The 19,143-nt window shown below is 35.3% G+C and overlaps 5 protein-coding genes across 5 annotated transcripts; 4 read left to right on the top strand and 1 right to left on the bottom strand.

Moving 5' to 3' along the window:
• The first annotated feature begins 1,496 nt into the window (after nt 1-1,496).
• phr (deoxyribodipyrimidine photo-lyase photorepair) lies at nt 1,497-4,089 on the top strand. Its single transcript, XM_073957642.1, has 3 exons — nt 1,497-2,252; nt 2,312-3,717; nt 3,783-4,089. Exons 1-3 carry the CDS (start codon nt 2,191-2,193, stop codon nt 3,938-3,940), a joined length of 1,626 nt encoding a protein of 541 aa, XP_073813743.1. The 5' UTR covers nt 1,497-2,190; the 3' UTR covers nt 3,941-4,089.
• Nucleotide 4,090: 1 nt separating this feature from the next.
• Prosalpha1 (Proteasome alpha1 subunit) lies at nt 4,091-6,084 on the bottom strand. The gene is made up of 4 exons (XM_073957645.1): nt 5,853-6,084; nt 5,603-5,779; nt 4,612-4,767; nt 4,091-4,541 (listed from the first exon to the last, which is right to left on the bottom strand). The coding sequence occupies exons 1-4, from the start codon at nt 5,926-5,928 to the stop codon at nt 4,216-4,218; spliced, it is 735 nt and encodes a 244-aa protein (XP_073813746.1). The 5' UTR covers nt 5,929-6,084; the 3' UTR covers nt 4,091-4,215.
• Nucleotides 6,085-8,513: 2,429 nt separating this feature from the next.
• On the top strand, nt 8,514-9,841 carry LOC141387664 (hydroxysteroid dehydrogenase-like protein 2). Its single transcript, XM_073957644.1, has 3 exons — nt 8,514-8,884; nt 8,951-9,164; nt 9,233-9,841. Exons 1-3 carry the CDS (start codon nt 8,707-8,709, stop codon nt 9,720-9,722), a joined length of 882 nt encoding a protein of 293 aa, XP_073813745.1. The 5' UTR covers nt 8,514-8,706; the 3' UTR covers nt 9,723-9,841.
• Nucleotides 9,842-10,431: 590 nt separating this feature from the next.
• Nucleotides 10,432-11,434, top strand: LOC141406263 (hydroxysteroid dehydrogenase-like protein 2). Its single transcript, XM_073991502.1, has 3 exons — nt 10,432-10,609; nt 10,675-10,888; nt 10,951-11,434. Exons 1-3 carry the CDS (start codon nt 10,432-10,434, stop codon nt 11,432-11,434), a joined length of 876 nt encoding a protein of 291 aa, XP_073847603.1.
• A 3,214-nt stretch (nt 11,435-14,648) lies between these two features.
• On the top strand, nt 14,649-16,833 carry LOC141404817 (tRNA (adenine(37)-N6)-methyltransferase). Its single transcript, XM_073988540.1, has 3 exons — nt 14,649-14,832; nt 14,984-15,212; nt 15,475-16,833. Exons 1-3 carry the CDS (start codon nt 14,762-14,764, stop codon nt 16,405-16,407), a joined length of 1,233 nt encoding a protein of 410 aa, XP_073844641.1. The 5' UTR covers nt 14,649-14,761; the 3' UTR covers nt 16,408-16,833.
• Nucleotides 16,834-19,143: the final 2,310 nt, after the last annotated feature.

The following is a 19,143-nucleotide window of genomic DNA, read 5'->3' on the forward strand; positions in this document are numbered from 1 at the left end:
TCAAATGCTTGTTTTTCGTAATATTTATAATTATTTACATACAAATGAACTGTTTTGTAGGATCTATGGCATCTAGCACCAGTTCTTAGTCATGACATTTTGCACAAGTTCTTTGTCATGGCATTTTGCACCATCTCCAGACTTTTCGCGCGACAAAGTGTAGCAAATAAAATATGTGTTCTGTACTTCGACGCGTTGCGTGTCATACTAAATGACTTCAAAGTTGTGCATTATGTTTTCCTTTTAACCAGTTTGTTTGCAGATTGGACGATATTTATTGGCACTCAAGAAGGCCGAAGAAGGTATTTACCGCATGACCTAAATTTCATGCTGGGAACAATATACACAGCAGCAGAAAATATCGGTGTTAACATTGAATACAATGTCTGTGATGCCGAAGACCGGCATCAAGATTTATTGAAACCTCTTACGGCAGGTGTAAGGGGTGACGACTTAACCCTACCTGCGATTGAAGGAACCAGGCGGAGAAAGCTTTGGGGGTTTGATGCAAATCACATGATAGCAACTTTCATCAATTGGCTTCCATAATGGAAATATAAATAATATAAATTTTGAATATGTACGGGAATACTGCATTGATGCAGTAAAGTTCATAAGATGTTATTGTTATGAGCTTTTCCTATGAGCACCTATACCTCAGTGTACAATAATACAGTTTTTGACGAATTGAGACGACAACAATTGGATGGAGAATTGGCTGGAAACGATTTGGAAATTACAATCCAATTTGTTGGCATTATGGCCAAGTTTATAAAACTGCTTTGCATAATCGTTCCTTTGCCAGAAAAACAAGAAACCCTTCGAGATTTTGAAAGAATCCTCAGATCACTGAATTTTGATGCTAACCAAATATATATTAATACAATAAGATCGTGGCAACTAATGCTTGAAATCCATGAGGATTTTGTTCTAAGACAATTGACAACCCACTACACTATAGAAAAGTTTTTTTTTTATCGCATAAGAAGAAGGTGTTGTGGTTCCACACCAAGTACCAGAACAATGGCCTGGCTTAAACGTCGCTTTGATGCCGCGGTTGAAGTGACAGACACCAATCAATCATGTCTCCAAGTATGATGGTGTAGTTCCTTTCCAGGTAGGGTCTTATGTCTGTTATAAATTGTTATAAATCGCAAATAACCTTTGCATATTTTGACGGAATATTGTTGTAATGACCTATAGCAAGAGATTTGCACAAAAACCGTATAGTTTTTACATAATTTGTTGCCATAAACGAACAATTAAAGCTGTGTTCCAGAACTAATAAGTTTTTACGACTTTTACACATTTTACTCGAAAAAGCGTTCCCGTACACAAAAAAGTTGTAAAATGTTCACTTCTCTTTAAACAATAATGGCGCTGAATGACGCTCTCTTTAAAAACTTTTTACACGACAAATTTGGGCGAGTAAAAAAATAGTAACATGGTTGCCGGCGTCTGATTGGCTGATACGCCGACTTTGACATGTGTTCCAGTTTTTTTTTTTCATTTTTCCGTTTCCGAACTATTCCAAAAAACTTGTGTGTGAGAACAATTTTTTTTGCAGTTCTCTCTTTTACGAGTTTTACCATTAAAAAGTACGGGAACGAAGCTTAATATGCAATTTTCTACAATTTTGGTTTTTGCAATACATTTATTGCCTAACTGTATATCACTGGACCTGGGTTTCGCTCAATGTCTCCGGCTAGGAGTAGGAGAAGTCTGAGCAGGTATGCCAGAAATACCTGCTCAGCTAGGAGAAAAAATAGGATAAAGGGACAGTTGTGAAGGATGAAAGGTATAGAATAATACATACGTGAGTTCCCTGTGTGGCGGAGTTGCAGTCCTTTGGCAAGATTGCTCTTGCCGTACGCATTTCAGTACGCATTCTATATTAAATGATATCTTATATACATACATTTGTATGTATCTTTCATCTTTTAAAATATTTTCCTTCGTTTTTTATTATTATCCCACCTCGACTATACCAAAGTCATTGGGTAATGCCTCATATGCTGTCATGCAGTCACTTTTCATTGATACCTCCAAGAGCATCTGTTGAGTCGAGAGCACAGCAAAAATTAAAACTCAGCTTATAGAACCCCTATAAACTTGTTTTTCAAATTGTTTTGCTTTTAACTTGCAAACGGATAATTGCGAAATTAATACTTTCTTGATTCGTTGATATTAATGACAAAATGCATTAGTCAATATATTTATTGCTGGCAATATAATTTAAATTTTACAAAGAGGTATGTAATTTATAATTCATCAAGGAGAATTTCTAACAATCTAATATATTCCCGTCAAGGTCGTTTTGTGCTTTTTCCGCCATGAAGCGAGCCAAGCATTCCGAAGCCGAAAGCTCCAAAAAAGCCAAGGAACCAAAATCCAGTAGTGATTCATCAGCAGCAACAAGCTCGGCAAATTTTATTGAAAATTTCAAAAAACAGCGTGTCGAATGTGCTGCCAACATTTTGGAGTTTTCATTCAAAAAGAAACGTGTTCAAATTATAAGTAAAGATCAAGAAGTTCGTGAAGATTGCAATGGTCCTGTTGTGTACTGGATGTCACGTGATATGCGTGTACAGGATAATTGGGCCTTTTTGTATGCCCAACGTTTGGCACTCAAATTAGAATTACCACTGGTTGTGGTATTTTGTTTGGTTCCAAAATTTCTAAATGCCACCATAAGACACTATAAATTTCTTTTGGATGGCCTGGAAGAGGTTGCTAAGGAATGTGAGGAATTGGAAATACCATTTCAGCTATTAATGGGGCCAGCCAAGGAACGTTTACTTGAATTTATGAAACATGATGGGGCTGCAGTGGTTTGTGATTTTTCTCCATTACGTGTACCCTTGCAGTGGGTAGACGATGTAAAGGAGGGTCTAGAGAAGGCCTGCAAATGCCCATTGATACAAGTTGATGCCCATAATGTTGTTCCAGTCTGGGTTGCTTCAGACAAACAGGAGTATGGTGCTCGTACCATACGCAATAAAATCAATTCTAAATTACCAGAATTTCTAACCGATTTTCCACCAGTTATTAAACATAAGTATAAACTCAAGGCGGCATTACCCAAAGTCGATTGGAAAAAAGCCTATGAATCTCTAGAGTGTGATATGACAGTAGATGAAGTTCCGGGTATAAAACCTGGCTACAAAGCGGCCTGCAAACAGCTGGAAGACTTTTGCACAAAACGCATCAAACTCTTTGGTGAAAAGCGTAATGATCCCACCATAAATGCCTTATCAGGATTATCACCATGGTTCCATTTTGGTCAAATATCCGTCCAACGTTGTGTACTAGCTGTACGTTTACTTAAGAATAAAGCTAAGGAATCTGTGGAAGCATTTTGCGAAGAAGCCATTGTACGACGAGAGTTGGCAGATAATTTTTGTTATTACAACAAAAACTACGATAATCTAAAAGGAGTATATGATTGGGCTGCAAAAACTCTTGAAGATCATCGCAAGGATAAACGTTCACCATGTTATACATTGGAAGAGTTCGAAACAGCCCATACACATGATGATTTGTGGAACAGTGCCCAGTTGCAGTTGATTAAGGAGGGAAAAATGCATGGATTTTTGCGCATGTATTGGGCAAAGAAAATATTGGAATGGTCTGAGTCGCCAGAAAAGGCTTTGGAAATTGCAATTCTGCTAAATGATAAATACAGTTTAGATGGTAGAGATCCAAATGGTTATGTGGGTAAGTACAATGTTAAGAGTCTGAAGATTTGCATTATTCTTTTTGTCTCTTCTAAACTATTCAAGGTTGCATGTGGTCGATTGGTGGTATTCATGACCAAGGCTGGAAAGAGAGAGAAGTTTTTGGAAAAATTCGTTATATGAACTATCAGGGCTGCAAGCGTAAATTCGATGTCAATGCATTTGTTATTAGGTATGGCGGTAAAGTTTACCACAAAAAATAAAATCTAACATACATACATATGTACCTATCTGCATACATATACCGAATATGTATTTATTTTTCTATTGTCTTTAATAAAACAAATTTACGATGATCATGGCACAATGATCTCATTGTGCCATGAACCATAATGAAAAAAAAAAAAACAAACTTTGTCATTTTCTGTTTTCTTTTCCAGATTCCATTAAACGTTGTTTTACAATTTTTAAAAAAAGTAGCTTATAATAAAATGACAGTATTTAACAGTCTCATTTCAAATGTGACCGTGTGCTAAATTTAATCCTTCTCAGCAATCTTTGTTAAATGGTCTTCAATTTCCTTTTCACTTAGTACCGTGAATTCGGGACGTTCCTTGCTGACAACGCCAATTTCAATGCCATTAGGTTTGAAGTCAACAGCTAGAACGTTGGACAAACAGGTTATTGCCATTTGAATGGTTTTCTCTTCATTGAGATTGGGTTTATATTTCTTCTCCAAATAGCTATTGGCTTCCAACTGTTTTACACCCACAGAAACAGCACGGTAACCACAGTAGTAACCAGCTGGGTCGGTTTTATAAACACAGGGACCGTTTTCATCATCATATGCAATGAGGGTCATGCCTAGAGTAAAAGAAATGCAATTTTTAATATACATATAATTTAATGAGTGTTTTACAAGTGTTTTACTTACTACAACCCAAGGGACGCATTTCAGCATTTTGAGTATAAACTTGGTTAATGTCGGCGATGCGACGGCACAAAACATCCACTGGCATGTCATAGCCAAATTTGTAACGCCAATTAGCGGCTTCATAACGGGCCTTTTGAACCTGGGATCTGCTATCGGCTAAAATACAAAAATACATATTCAAATCAGTTTCCAAGTGACAGTTTCAAGGCCTATGTACAATTTTGATTTATTTTCTTTACGATTCCCACATAAACTCCCATTATTATAAGTCTTATTTTGTTATAGTTTGGATTTTCGTGACAGATTTAGATAGCTCCGGCTAACTTAAAGTTAAAAGTGATCATTAAGCTTCAAGGAGGACCTTATTGGCATTAACCTTTAATGTGAAAATTATATTTTAGGTGCCTCCAAAGTGGTTTATTTTGCATTTTCAAATCCATTAAATAGTAAAAGAAGGCATATAGTAATGACCTATAGACAAATCCATGATACAATAAGAAGGTAGCATTATCAGCCCAGCTGATGGTAATATAATATGTCAATTGCATTGAATTTATGTCAAATTTTGACATATTATGTTACCAAAAACGGCAGTTGCTGTTACCTTCTTATTGTGTCATGGACACATCAAAAGTTGACTGGGGTTGGGGTTATCTCCCTATTAATAAAATGAAAACTGGGAAACCAACATATTTCCAGTTTTTTATTCGTGTAGTCGATTAGTAATTTCCCTAAACTCCTGCTACACTTAAACTGGACTTGTACTTTCAAAACTTTAAGGCTCTTAATGATTTCCGCCATTAAGATCTACTTGAGGTAAAAAGTATAAAAAGTACCTATTTCACTCGACATAAGCCCAATTTCTGTGCGTACTATATTTGAAATTTTGAAAATCTTTCCCTTTATAAAAATAAAATCAAGAAACTACTGTTGCATGTTCTGGAACAGAGCAAACATATAAGCAAGTGTAAACAATCAAACTTCTACTTACCCATACGTCCGGTCATTACACATCCAATGTTTTTGGTGATTCTAAACAAATGTGTTACCGTAGAGGGGTCAATCAATTTTTCCGTAACTTTCTTTTGGGTTGCAACTACAGCACAATCACCACCCTTGATGGCAACCGAAGTAATACCCTCCTGGTTAATGGACTTGAAGGCATATTCTGTAAATAACAATGATGAAGATCCTCGTATAAATCTGAATGATTTTGCAAAAATTATACGAGCCGAACTTACCGACTTGATACAGTCTTCCTTCAGGTGAGAAAATTGTTATGTGCCTATCAAAACCAGCAGAACTTCCACGAGACATATTCAATAGTTAATAGATATTAAGAAATTCTGAGAAAATTATACTTTTATTTAATATGCAAAAATTAAAAATTTTTTGCAATGCGGTAAATCAATCAGCCTCCTAACAACAATCTTCCTACAAACAAAATCAACCAGTCATGCAGCTGTCAAATTTTGACACTGGAATAAACAGATGTTCCACCAAATGAAAAAGCGTTCAACAATGACATTCCACAAAAACAGACTAAAAAAATTGGACTACGTTTACACCATGATACAATAAGAAGGTAGCATTATCAGCCCAGCTGATGGTAACATAATAGCTCTGTTCCAGAACTAAAAAGTTTTTACAATTTTTACCACTTTTACACATTTTGCGTTCCCGTACACAATATTTATACGAAAATCGTTTACGACTTTTACAACTTTTACCACTTTAAAAAGTACGGGAACAGGCCAAATGTGTCAATTGCATTGAATTTATGTCAAATTTTGTCATTTTATTTTACCAAAAACGGCAGTTGCTGCTACCTTCTTATTGTATCATGGTTTACAACATGGCATAATTACCAAGGTAATGGTCATGTCCCAATAAAATTCACCAAAAAATACAACTCTGCACCTTCATTTGTTGTCAAAAGTTGTTGTTGCTTTAAAAATTTTGTTATTATTAAAAATGTTTATTTATTTTTGATTTCTTTTATATCACACAACAATAAACGCCACAAAACACAAAGATAATTGTAGATATCGTGAAATTTTGAATATGTTTAAAATTTAAATTTACAACGAGTGCTCCACTTGAAAGGGTTTTGAGGCAAATTTTCCAAATAAGTTGATTGAAGCTTTCGTTGCTATTTTGATTGAAGCGGCCGAAGCACCTTTCTAGTAAAGACTCTTTACTTACTAGGCGTTTACACCAGACAGTTTGTCTTCAAATACAACTCTGATTTATTAACACATGCATACATTTGTCGTTTGTCTCCCAGCTGTCCATCTTTTTTTCACAGACAGTAAGGAAGACAAATTTTTGGCATTTTTGTAAAAATAAGTGAGATAATAATTAAAATGTGTTGAAAACAAAAGAACATGAACAAAAACAAAATATGTGAACGGAAAACAAAAAGATGTTGATGATTTTCATTCAAAATTTTACAACTGTTTTTGCAGTTGTCGGGACGCCTACGTCACACAGGCAAGTTGTGGGATTTTGACAATCAATACATGAAGTCAACTGTCCTGTCATTTGTAAACGCAGGGTTAGATCGTTGTATATAGGTCTAATATCATTTAAAACATTTGATGGAAGTGGCCTGTAATCATGTATGAAAGTCTCCATTCTTGCCCGAGCTCGTGGATATGAACACCATGAGTCTTCACCGGTTGAACATCTCTCGTAACGTGGATCTGTATCGCTTGAACTGTTATATCAAATGTCGCCTATATTGCCTCATACGTGTCGTCCATAGTAGACAGTGAGCTTGTCAATTAATTTTCCTGTCAACATTCCTTTGCCTCCAATGGAATTGACATATGAAACCTATTGTTGTTTAAGGCCGCGGCACATACGGCGCGTTGAGCGTTGCGTTACAACAACCACATGAAAACTTCAAGAATAAACTTGGCATCACTTACACATTTTTCATGTGGTTGTTGTTTTCAACGCGCAACGCGTCGCGTTTGGCCGATTAGGCAGACTTTCAATGGAATTGAAAACATAAAAGAAACAATAGGTCTGTACGATAACTCAAAAGTTTGTACAAACTTTTATAAAATGCTGTTCGATAACAAACATGTTCAGTAAAAGAGAAATGAGAAGTAGTTGCAAGAACTTGCAAATACTTTTTACTTGCGAAGTTATCGAACAGGCCTAATGAAATTCACTAGCTTGTACGAAATCGAGTGGATTTCAACTGTCAATTCCCTTGTGTATAAGTCAAATGAAATCTCATCTGAAATCCGTTGTATATCATTTGACGTTTAATGGGTACTTTACACGGTATGTTTTTTACATATGAGTTCTCACTTCTCCAATACAAAATGTATATGCAAAGTGACAACTCATATGTAAAATACATATCGTGTAAAGTACCCATAAGCAAAAGAAATTGACAGTTGAAATCGAGTGGATTTCGTAAATGTAAACCTAGCATTACGAAACTTAAACCGAATTTACACTCTCTCATAAATAAAGTGTTTTGAGCAATTAGATATTTATTTTACAGATACTTAAAGAAATTGGCGATTTAACCAACTTATTTTATAAAATCCGAAAATTCTTTGCGATTCTCTTTTAAATTTTCATTGACGTCCACCCACATATATGAAATTATATGAAAATTTTGATATTTACATTGCTTTGCACAGTTTCACCACCTCACACCTCTTACTCTTATGCCATACATTGAAAATAAATCATGACAATTTTTGAACTTTTAGGAGAGAGAGAAGGTGAGGGAGCTCTCTTCTTACCCATAAACTCAAATCATTTTCATGTTAATGAAAATTTTCATAGTCTGGCATAAGAATAAATGCGATTCCAGGATTTTCTGCTGCAACGAAACTTTCTGTATCTGAATCGACAAGCTGGTACGCTTTTAGTTGTAGATTGAACTTTGTAATCTTATCAGAAAACAACAATTGAACATTGGACACTTATTTTACATATGAGATTAGTTTGCAAATTAAAATAAAGATTAGTACGCCTTTTTTGGAACATATTCAGGCCCCAAATCAAAAACTAACGAACGGAACTTCCTTTACATTCCTTTAGTGTTAAAAGAAAATATTAAGAAACATGCAAAATACCGGTGCATTAAGAGGGAAAACATTATTTATAACTGGTGCGTCCAGAGGTATTGGAAAGGCTATCGCACTAAAAGCTGCCAAGGATGGAGCGAATGTAGTTATTGCAGCCAAAACCAGTGATCCACATCCTAAATTGCCTGGTACAATTTATACAGCAGCTGAAGAGAGTAAGTATAAAGGAGTTGGAAATGGTAAAGTGCTCGGATTAATGGAATTTTTTTACTTTTGTTTAGTTGAAAAGGCCGGTGGTAAGGCATTACCCTGCATTGTAGATGTACGCGATGAAAAGCAAGTAAAGGCAGCAGTTAAAGCTGCTGTTGAAAAATTCGGAGGCATTGATATTGTTATTAATAATGCCAGTGCCATTTCATTGACACCCACCATGGAAACAGAGATGAAACGTTATGATTTAATGCATAACATTAACACCAGAGGAACATTTTTGGTGTAGGTATCCATTACTTAGAAAGTTTAGATTATTTCTCAAATACCTTGAGTGTCTTATATTATTTTAGTTCCAAAGAATGTCTACCTTATTTGCTAAAGAGCAAACATGCCCACATCCTGAACATTTCCCCACCCTTGAGCATGAAACCGATTTGGTTCGGAAATCATGTTGCTTATACCATGGCCAAATATGGCATGTCCATGTGTGTTTTGGGTATGGCTGAAGAATTCAAGGATCAAAATATATCTGTAAATGCCTTGTGGCCACAGACCGCCATTCAAACTGCCGCCATTGATATGTTAAATGGTCCAGAGGGAGCCCAATACTCACGTAAGCCTGATATTATGGCTGATGCTGCTTACGCCATTTTATCACAAGTTCCACCTAAAGCTCCCAATGGTCAATTCTTTATCGATGAAAAAGTCTTGTTGAAATCTGGCATTACTGATCTGAAGCAATACGCTGTGAACCCAGCCAATGCTGATAAATTGCAATTGGATTTCTTTTTGGAAGATGTCGATGAATATCCAAATGAAATACCAAAATCAAAAATGTAAATGATAATAGTTATCTATCATGAATGTGTTTATTTTAGAAATGGAACTGAGTTTTTGATAATTTTATTTATGTATTCAAGGAAAGGGGCAATAAATGTTTGTATTTTTATATAAGAAAATAGAGTATTTTATTATGGAATAACTCAGGGTAATGGGAAGAGGAACAACCAATCAATCAATATAAAATGTTTAACGAAATAAACGGACTCTAGAAATGAACTGAATAACTTTGATTATCATCTACCCGCTTATCTATAACAAGGTTTCCCAATTTTCGACTGTTTATCATAAAAGTTGAAAATTTGGTGTAAGCATTTATCTTAAGTCATGTTTTACAATTAAAGCTCACTAGATAGTGTGGTCTGAATAAAATTTCATGCTTGATTGTTATAACAAGTTTCCCAGTTTACATATACGGTTTCTTACGATATTATAGATTATACACCATACACCTTTTAGTCCAAATCTCAGAACTGCCTACAATATTCATACATTTCATTTATGTATACATTTATAAAAATATATATATAAATAATGCAATATCGCAATATCATATACTCAAATCTTATCAATCGTGTTTTCGGCTCAGTGTTGTGAACGTTGAACTAGTAAAATGAGATTAAAATAACCCCAGCAAAGGAGATAAAAAATAAAGCTGCAAAATTTTAAAGAATTTTTGCATTAGTGTTTTAGCAACCAAGCAACGAATATGGAAAATAACGGTTCTCTGAAAGGTAAAACTTTATTTATTACCGGTGCGTCCAGAGGTATTGGTAAGGCTATCGCACTAAAAGCTGCCAAAGATGGAGCCAATGTTGTTATTGCCGCCAAAACCAGTGATCCACATCCTAAATTGCCTGGTACTATTTACACTGCTGCCGAAGAGAGTAAGTATTAAGAAGTAGGGAATGGTAAAGAACTCGGATTAATGGATTTTTTTACTTTTGTTTAGTTGAAAAGGCCGGTGGCAAGGCATTGCCCTGCATTGTAGATGTACGCGATGAAAACCAAGTAAAGGCAGCAGTTAAAGCTGCTGTTGAAAAATTTGGTGGTATTGATATTTTGGTTAACAATGCCAGTGCCATTTCCCTGACAACAACCATGTCAACTGAAATGAAACGTTATGACCTTATGCAGAACATCAATACTAGAGGAACATTTTTGGTGTAAGTATTGATTTTCAACCAAATATAAATAAATCCCCTTCAAACCCCTCCTTTTTCTTTAGCTCCAAAGAATGCCTTCCCTATTTGCTGAAGAGCAAACATGCCCACATCCTGAACATTTCCCCTCCACTGAGCATGAAACCAATTTGGTTTGAAAATCATGTTGCCTATACAATGGCCAAATATGGCATGTCCATGTGTGTTTTGGGCATGGCTGCGGAATTTAAGGATCAAAACATTTCCATAAATGCCTTGTGGCCGCGGACAACAATTCACACCGCTGCTATTGATATGCTCAATGGTCCAGAAAGTGCTAAATTTTCACGTAAACCCGATATTATGGCCGATGCTGCATATGCTATTCTGTCACAAGTCCCTCCCAAGGCACCAACTGGTCAGTTCTTTGTTGATGATAAGGTTCTACTTAGCGCTGGTATCAAGGATTTGAAACAATATGCTGTCGAACCAGCTAACGCCGATAACTTACATTTGGATTTCTTTTTGGAAGAAAGTGATGTTTATACTCCTTTGAAAGCGAAGATGTAATAAAATTGTCTCAAAAGAAAAAAAAAACGATTAAAGTATAACATATGTAATACGTTTTTTACATACATATATGTAAATAGATAATGGTTGGTAATCCGTGCAAAAACAATATCCAGCAAATACATAAAAGTTCTATTAAAATACATACCTTCAAATTATATTAGGATCTGGTACATTAGACTAGTAGCATTCTATCCAAGGATGCTTTAAAACTCTTCCAAACTCCATCCATTAATATAACGCGACTTTAGGGGCAAGAATTTACGAAAATGTTCTTCAAATAAATCGTACATAAATGTATTTCAAATAAATAAAAAAACTGCTAAAATATAATTGTGAGAACTTAAAAACTCAGTATGGCAAACCTTGTTCACACTAAAATGTAAAACGCATGTTTTATGTCATGTTCACACGATCGTGAAGTACGTTGTTCGCCTCTCGGAATACGTACACTAATTAATCCGTTTCCACGACACCATTCGTAATTAAGTCCCAATTTACATTGGGCGAGTTTACTTGCGGCAATTGTCATTTTGAAGGAGAGAGAGGTGAGGCATATGGCAACCCTTTGCCTCTCAGCACCCTCTCTCACCTACAAACTGACAATTGCCGCAAGTAAACTCGCCTAATGTAAATTGGGACTAAGAAAAACAAAATTTATTTTTCCTTAAGGCCAGAACAGAATCAATCGTCGCTTGCATTGCATGGTAGAATATGAAAAGGTAGCAGCAATACACAGCTGATGTACATTAGGGACATATATTTTTTGGAAAAAAAATATATCATTCGGAAAAAACCATTTCCCAGAAAGACTTCTTCATATCAATGATATGTAACCTCCTCCAAGTTCGAACGATAAGCCGCGCAGTAAATCCCCGCTTGTAGAGACGATACAACGTTTGTTAATATGTGAGGTATTTTGTTTAAATTTAAAAAAATAAAGCCCTAATAAACATGTGCTTCTTTGATTTCTAAAACAAAACATTGAAACAGCTCCTTTTTCTATGAATTTCCAGCGACCCCAAACTTTTCTACAAGAGAATTTATGCATTCAGTAGAATGATGTGGGAACATAAAAATTGAAAATGTAACGAATTTTCATTCATGTTTTCCAAAATATTCAACCAAATGTGAAAAATTATTAGTTTTTTAAATTCCAATAATTTATAGACATTTCCTTGTTTTGTTTACAAATACAACTGGCAGTAACGTTACAAACAAAAACAAATTCCTTTGTGGTTGTTGTTCGAGTTGTATTTGTTGTAGTATTTACTTTACCTTATATTTGTTCTACCATGCCATTCGGTCTGTTCCAGAACTGCAAGAATCTACTATTATTTACTATTTTTTCCGATAATATAAAGGAAAAATTGTTATCGTAGTAAAAAATAGTAGATTCTTGCCGGTTCTGGAACACACATATTGATTATAGCTGCACATCATATGCACGTAAGTAATATTGAAGATATCGGCCTTGTTAGGCAGGTAAGCGAATTTAACCCAGATATGCCCATTGCTTGATCGTGATCATTTTAAAATTATTTTTATATTATTTTAGAAGCAAATGTGAAATAATAATAGTATGTTTATATGTTTTTTAAAAAATTTTTGAAAAAAGTGGTTTTTGAGGCCACTTTTGGACACAAGGTTTTATCATATAACTGGGAGTTATGGGGCACAAAACCTTTGACATATAGTCCAAAGACACCTTTTCGGCATCTAGTTAACGTTTTTTCATAGTAGGCTCCACATCGCGTATGTTTTCGTTATAAAACTACCCAATAATTAATCGGTCATAACGCAAATCATTGTAAAAACTAAGCGATAGGTGGCAACTTCGACGAACTAGACCTCAAAACTCAAAAATAGTAGCTCAAAGTAATGGAATCACATAATATCCCAAGAGCTACAGAACGGTACTTTGATAAACATAACATATCAAATTAGCAAGAATTTTGTGTGTCCTATATATAGGACGTTGGGCATATCTGGGTTAAGCTTCTTGCATTTTGCGGATTGCTGCACAAGAAATCGTGCAATTTTTGATTGTGCAGGTAAGCAAAAAATACTGTATGTTAAAGTCAATGGCCACGTCGACTCAAAGACCCGCGGGAAAGTTTAACAAAAGTTTATATGTTAAAGTCTATGGCCACGTCGACTCAAAGACACGCGGGAAAATTTAACAAAATTGTATATGTTAAAGTCAATGGCCACGTCGACTCAAAGACTCGCGGGGAAATTTAACAAATTTTGCTACGTTAGTCTATGGCCACGTCGACTCAAAGACTCGCGGTAAAATTTAACAAATTTTGATGTGTTACAGTTTATGGCCACGTCGACTCAAAGACTCGCGGTAAAATTTAACAAATTTTGATATGTTATCCACTATTCGCACTTTCACGCTGTTTTCAAAAGGTCAACTCACCTCCTGTTTATTTGTAATTTTCGCTGGTATCACGAAACGACGCCCAATGTAAACCAAGCATAAGATTTATTCGTGGCACAATAATAGGCATGGTACAAATACACAGGTAGCCGCATCGGCAATTGTTGGTAACATAAGATGTCAAAATTTGACATCAATTCAATGCAATTGACACATTATGTTACCATCAGCTGGCTTGATAATGCTACCTGTATTATTGTACCATGATAATAGGTACCATGGCAAAATAATACAGGTACAGCGGCAAAAACAGCTGGTTATCACACTAGTTGTCAAAATTCATTATTGTGAATAAAAACACATACAAAATGTAAACAAGCAATTCACAATAATCCATTATTGTGACCAAGTTTGACGTTTGGTATGATTTGATGAAACACCTTCTTAATCCACCATGCTTAAACCCGTTTGATTTACACACAACTTAAATGGCGCATATTTTATAAAACATGTTGGATGTAAATTGAGCTTTATTACTGTACGTTTACAGCTATTGTCTGTCAAAAACTGTTGTTTGTAAACGCCGGGTAATTATTGTACCAAGCAAGCAACTGCAACACTTTTTTGATTGATGCTTGGTTTACATTTACGAAATCCACTCGATTTCAACTATCAATTCCATTGCTTAAACGTGAAATGAAATCCAATGGATTTCAGACATTTGAAACCGGGTTGATTTCGTAAATGTAAACCAAACATAAATGTAAAGGTCTGATACATCTACCTGTACAAAAGAGAATTCTGTTTCCCTCTCCCCTAAGTTCATTTAGTGAATAGCATAATTGAACAAATTCTTTCCGGACGAAATTTTACTAAAAAACCAAAATAAGTAGAACATAAATTCAATCTTCAATAAAATATCACTAAAAAACATAAAAACCATGCAGGACGATGATGCAGAACATTTAAAGAATCAATTGACATTGGCACGCAATGAAATAAATAAATTAAGGTAAATTCAAGTATTATTTACGACAAAAATCTATATTAATAAAATATGTCCTTTCATTGTCTATCTGCTTAAACTGCTCGCCCACACATTTCATAATTAATGGCTCAAACGAATGAATGAAAAACAAACACACAATTCCCAACTCATGTAGACAACAAGTTCGCAACTTACAACATAAGCAAAAGAAGGATATTGATGATATTGCACGGCTGTTAAAAAATTATCGCTGTGAAGGATGCCGACAACTGGAAAATAATCATAATAGCAACGATGTATGCATCTCAACAACCAATAACGATGCGACGACGACCTTGACCATCACAACAGATGTAATAAGTTCTCCAACAACAAAAACAGAACAACAGTATCCCCAAATCAAGGTAGGTAGGTGGTGGGTGGATTGTGTGTGGTGCATTTACTTGCTTGTGTGTGTAGGTGTTTGTAAAAGCAAAAGGTTTATTTGACTAACATCTTCCAGATGCGCGCACATTTATTTTTAGAACGAGTTCATTCATGGGTATCTCCTTGTTACCACTTCCATAAAACTCCCACACGCTTTTCTCACTATTAAATTTGTCATAACTTTTGATATTTTGTTTCAATTCCTAGAATCCCATTATTAAATCCTTGCTCTTATTTTAGGAGACATTTCGCCCAATTGGTTTGATACGCACTTGCTTTCCAGAGAAACGTGCAGTACCGCGACAGTCAAGTGTTGGCGGCCGTTTGCGTGGCCTAATTGAATTAAATGCCGATTTGTTTACAAATCCTGAACATGCTCTGGATGGCCTAGAGGAATATTCTCATCTTTGGATTATTTATCATTTCCACAAGAATACTTCACATCCAAAAGCAAAGGTTGCACCGCCACGTTTGGGTGGTGAAAGAGTTGGTGTGTTTGCAACTCGTTCTCCACATCGCCCCTGCCCCATTGGTTTATCATTGGTAGAAATAGAAAAAGTTGAGGCTGCATCTATTAGCTTTTTCGGTACAGATATGGTAGATGGTACCCCAGTATTGGATATTAAGCCCTATATACCATTCTACGATTCGCCGATTATGGACAGTGGTCGTATTTCGACGGGGCCTGGTGAACCCACAACATCGGATTTTTACAATTTTCGCCAAGAGCCGGATGGTGAAGAGTCTGAAATGGAAATGATGGGTGCTGCATCTCTTGCCCAGACACCAGTAAATTTTAGTAATCACTATACACCACCACCACAGGCTGTTAAAGTACCATCATGGGTAACAGCATCACATCGTTTGAATGTGACATTTAATGATAGGGCCGAAGCCCAATTGCAATCCTTGCGTATACAAAAACAATGTATAATTGATATCTTGGAAGCAGATCCACGTTCTGTATATTTGCGTACGAAATATAATTCCCAAATTTTCACATTCCAATTGAGTGAAGTTATTGTTACCTGTAGATTTGATGATAAAAATTCAGCTGTTACTGTACTACAAATACGACCAACAGAACATTTAGAGGATGCTAATAATGCTATAACAACAAATAATGCATCAAATGCCACATACAATGGCGTTGGAGGAGACAACAATGAATAGGGGAAACAAAAAGAGAATTTAAGTCAGAGCAACTATGTAGAAAACATAAAATGGCTTTAAAATTTTTATATGCTACACATGTTTTACGACGAGTCATCTGAAAGAATAAATGAAACACGACAAAGTCAGTTCTTGAAAGAACTCGAGTTAGTTTTGAAAACAAAAGCTTAATATTTAGATGAAAAACAAATATTCAACAACAAACAAATATTCTAAAAAATTATATATTATTTTCTATTTATTTTATTAATTTATTTATGCATTTATATACATATAATATGTACAAAATAATTATTTTTATTAACAAATGTATGTACGTATTAAAAGATACGTATGTATATTTATATTTGATTTTAAATTAATGTGTTGCAATATTTTGCTCTTTTGATTTACTTAAAAAAGCCAAGCTATTAAAAATTAAATAAATATGAGTTGATATATTTATAATATTTACTAATTATTTATATCCAAGAAGTGGATAGACTGAGTAGTTTGCCTATGAAAATCTGCTGGTTTTCTTGCTTAAGTCTTGATGTTCTGGTCCCATATAAGGAGCCCCATATCAATGCGCTAAAAATGGAATCAAAATTAATTGATATGATTGAAGTCCCCCTTGAACCCACCGCTATCAATAATGAAGTGTTCAACAATGGCCGACATCTGTATTGTCAGTTGCTTTGTATTCATGTGCATGAAACTAGGGGTTCTTAAATCGATTTCCCCACTACTGCAATTTCAAAAATTACTCTAGTATGGAACTCGATTTAAGAACAAATGACGATACGGATGTCAGCCATTGTCACTGTTGAAGCAACTTCAACAACATAGCATAAGATACAACATGAATTAAATTAATATATTTCAAATCTTAAGGCATGCGTACATAAGCTGCCTTGCCTGCTTACCTTGCTTACTTCTGATAAAAGAATAAAAAAGAAAAGGGCAACCCAGTTCGAAATTTGCTCGGCCTTCTTTATTCTTTTATTTTTATTATGTCAGAAATGAAGCAGGAGAGCAAGGCAATCAGGCGAGGTAGCTTATGTACGCAGGCCTTAACTGAATTCAAATGTAAACGTTAAAGCCAAAGTATGGCAACCCTTATCCACTAGAATAACAATAATGTGGTATGTGATGGAAAACGATTCGATTCGTTTTGCCATAAATCGAAATCGTATATCTCTAATTTTGGTGAATATTTTAATGAAATTGAAAATGGATTTTAAAAATATTATTCAAATAAGGGGCTTTTGCGAAGCAAAACTATATATATCATCAACGACACTCCGATTATATACCATTTCGATTTTTTCATCACATACCCGAATAATTGTTCCACAAACATCCCAGATGGGACAAGGGAGACTTCTCTCATATCAATGAGTGCACCCCGGTTCATATTAGCTCAATGATAGGGAAGTTTTACAAGGCTGAAATACTCAGGAAATGTCGCCAACATCACTGAGGGGTATTTTGCCACCGTTGAAAATTTGACGTTGCCTGGCCTGGGAATCGAACCCACGACCTTTAGCGTGCAAGGCGGGTGTGCATACCATTGCACCACGGTGGCACCCCACTACAACCTGAAGCTTTTAAGGTGAGAACACAATGAGAAATTCATGCTTATCCAAGCCTGAGTTTGTGTAAAGGAGTAAAGAAATCCAAAATCGCATTTGAATTAGGTAATACTTGGGGTTCAATTCTGTTTTTATGAAAATGTGAAATGAAAACTTTTATAAAGGAGAAAACTGTCAAATGAAAAAAATTATAAAGGAAATATTTTTCATTTCAAATTTTCATAGAACAAGAATCCAGCCCCTGGTCTTTATTAATTTACTTGAAATTTTGCGTGAAGCAAGCTACAAAAGTCATTGTGTTTCAACCTTTATTCAGTGGATAAACACAATGAAATACGCCGCTTTTTCACGCTCAGTTTCATGCAAAAGACTAAAGGCCAAGTACTACCTAGTTCAAATGAATTAGACAGCATTTGAATTAGGTAGTACTTGGCCTTTAATCTTTTACATGAAACTGAGCGTGAAAAAAGCGGCGTATTTCATTCTGTTCACGCCTTAAGAAGTTTTTATTTGTTTCGCCTTTTGTCCCAAAGAAAGTTGTGTTGAGAGAAGCACTTGTATCAAAGCATCTCAACGGTAAGCAGCTCTTTAAATAAACCGGACATTGCAGAAATCTACGCTAAAAACCCCTTTTTTGTTTCTTTTTATTTTCATGTACATGCAATTGGAAAGGTTTTTCCATAAATCCAAGTGAAGCTAATACAAATACAGTCCACTTTTTTATCCGCAGACGCATTAGCTCATTTGTTCAGTCACTTTCATTGCATATACATACGTCAAAATAAAGGCCTGCGTACATAAGCCGCTCGGCTTTCTTGCTTAATTCATTTCTGGTAAAAGACCAAAGACCAAGTTCGACCTAATTGAAATGTGGTTCTGACATTTCTTTATTTCTTTACCTGTAGTGGGATTCTGTAACTCATTTTTGCTGTTACCGACAAAAATCGGTAAAATTAAATCGCAAAATTATGACTAAAAACATAAAGAAAAATTGGCATCACTGTTTGTGTCGGTAGAGGCTAGCGACTACTTTTTATTCATCGTCAACTTACCGAAAATTTTCGTTAGTTATCGAAATTATAAGCATTTTAATTTTACCGACAATTATCGATAACAGCAAAAATGAGTTATGCCAAGTTTATACTTGCGCTCCAAAATCCAC

The sequence above is a fragment of the Musca autumnalis genome, unplaced genomic scaffold (genome assembly GCF_047663935.1).
Source record: "Musca autumnalis isolate F117 unplaced genomic scaffold, ASM4766393v1 scaffold_5, whole genome shotgun sequence".
NCBI classification, from domain to species: domain Eukaryota; kingdom Metazoa; phylum Arthropoda; class Insecta; order Diptera; family Muscidae; genus Musca; species Musca autumnalis.

Bases quoted from the DNA above. Each gene is read 5' to 3' on its own strand.
- phr (XM_073957642.1), top strand. From the start codon at position 2,191: ATGACAAAATGCATTAGTCAATATATTTATTGCTGGCAATATAATTTA. The intron at 2,253-2,311 runs GTATGTAATTTA...ATTCCCGTCAAG, and splicing joins AATTTAAATTTTACAAAGAG to GTCGTTTTGTGCTTTTTCCG. The intron at 3,718-3,782 runs GTAAGTACAATG...AAACTATTCAAG, and splicing joins AGATCCAAATGGTTATGTGG to GTTGCATGTGGTCGATTGGT.
- Prosalpha1 (XM_073957645.1), bottom strand. From the start codon at position 5,928: ATGTCTCGTGGAAGTTCTGCTGGTTTTGATAGGCACATAACAATTTTC. The intron at 5,780-5,852 runs GTAAGTTCGGCT...TGTTATTTACAG, and splicing joins AGGAAGACTGTATCAAGTCG to AATATGCCTTCAAGTCCATT. The intron at 4,768-5,602 runs GTAAGTAGAAGT...TTTGTATTTTAG, and splicing joins TGTAATGACCGGACGTATGG to CCGATAGCAGATCCCAGGTT.
- LOC141387664 (XM_073957644.1), top strand. From the start codon at position 8,707: ATGCAAAATACCGGTGCATTAAGAGGGAAAACATTATTTATAACTGGT. The intron at 8,885-8,950 runs GTAAGTATAAAG...ACTTTTGTTTAG, and splicing joins TTATACAGCAGCTGAAGAGA to TTGAAAAGGCCGGTGGTAAG. The intron at 9,165-9,232 runs GTAGGTATCCAT...ATATTATTTTAG, and splicing joins ACCAGAGGAACATTTTTGGT to TTCCAAAGAATGTCTACCTT.
- LOC141406263 (XM_073991502.1), top strand. From the start codon at position 10,432: ATGGAAAATAACGGTTCTCTGAAAGGTAAAACTTTATTTATTACCGGT. The intron at 10,610-10,674 runs GTAAGTATTAAG...ACTTTTGTTTAG, and splicing joins TTACACTGCTGCCGAAGAGA to TTGAAAAGGCCGGTGGCAAG. The intron at 10,889-10,950 runs GTAAGTATTGAT...CTTTTTCTTTAG, and splicing joins ACTAGAGGAACATTTTTGGT to CTCCAAAGAATGCCTTCCCT.
- LOC141404817 (XM_073988540.1), top strand. From the start codon at position 14,762: ATGCAGGACGATGATGCAGAACATTTAAAGAATCAATTGACATTGGCA. The intron at 14,833-14,983 runs GTAAATTCAAGT...CAACTCATGTAG, and splicing joins AATGAAATAAATAAATTAAG to ACAACAAGTTCGCAACTTAC. The intron at 15,213-15,474 runs GTAGGTAGGTGG...CTCTTATTTTAG, and splicing joins AACAGTATCCCCAAATCAAG to GAGACATTTCGCCCAATTGG.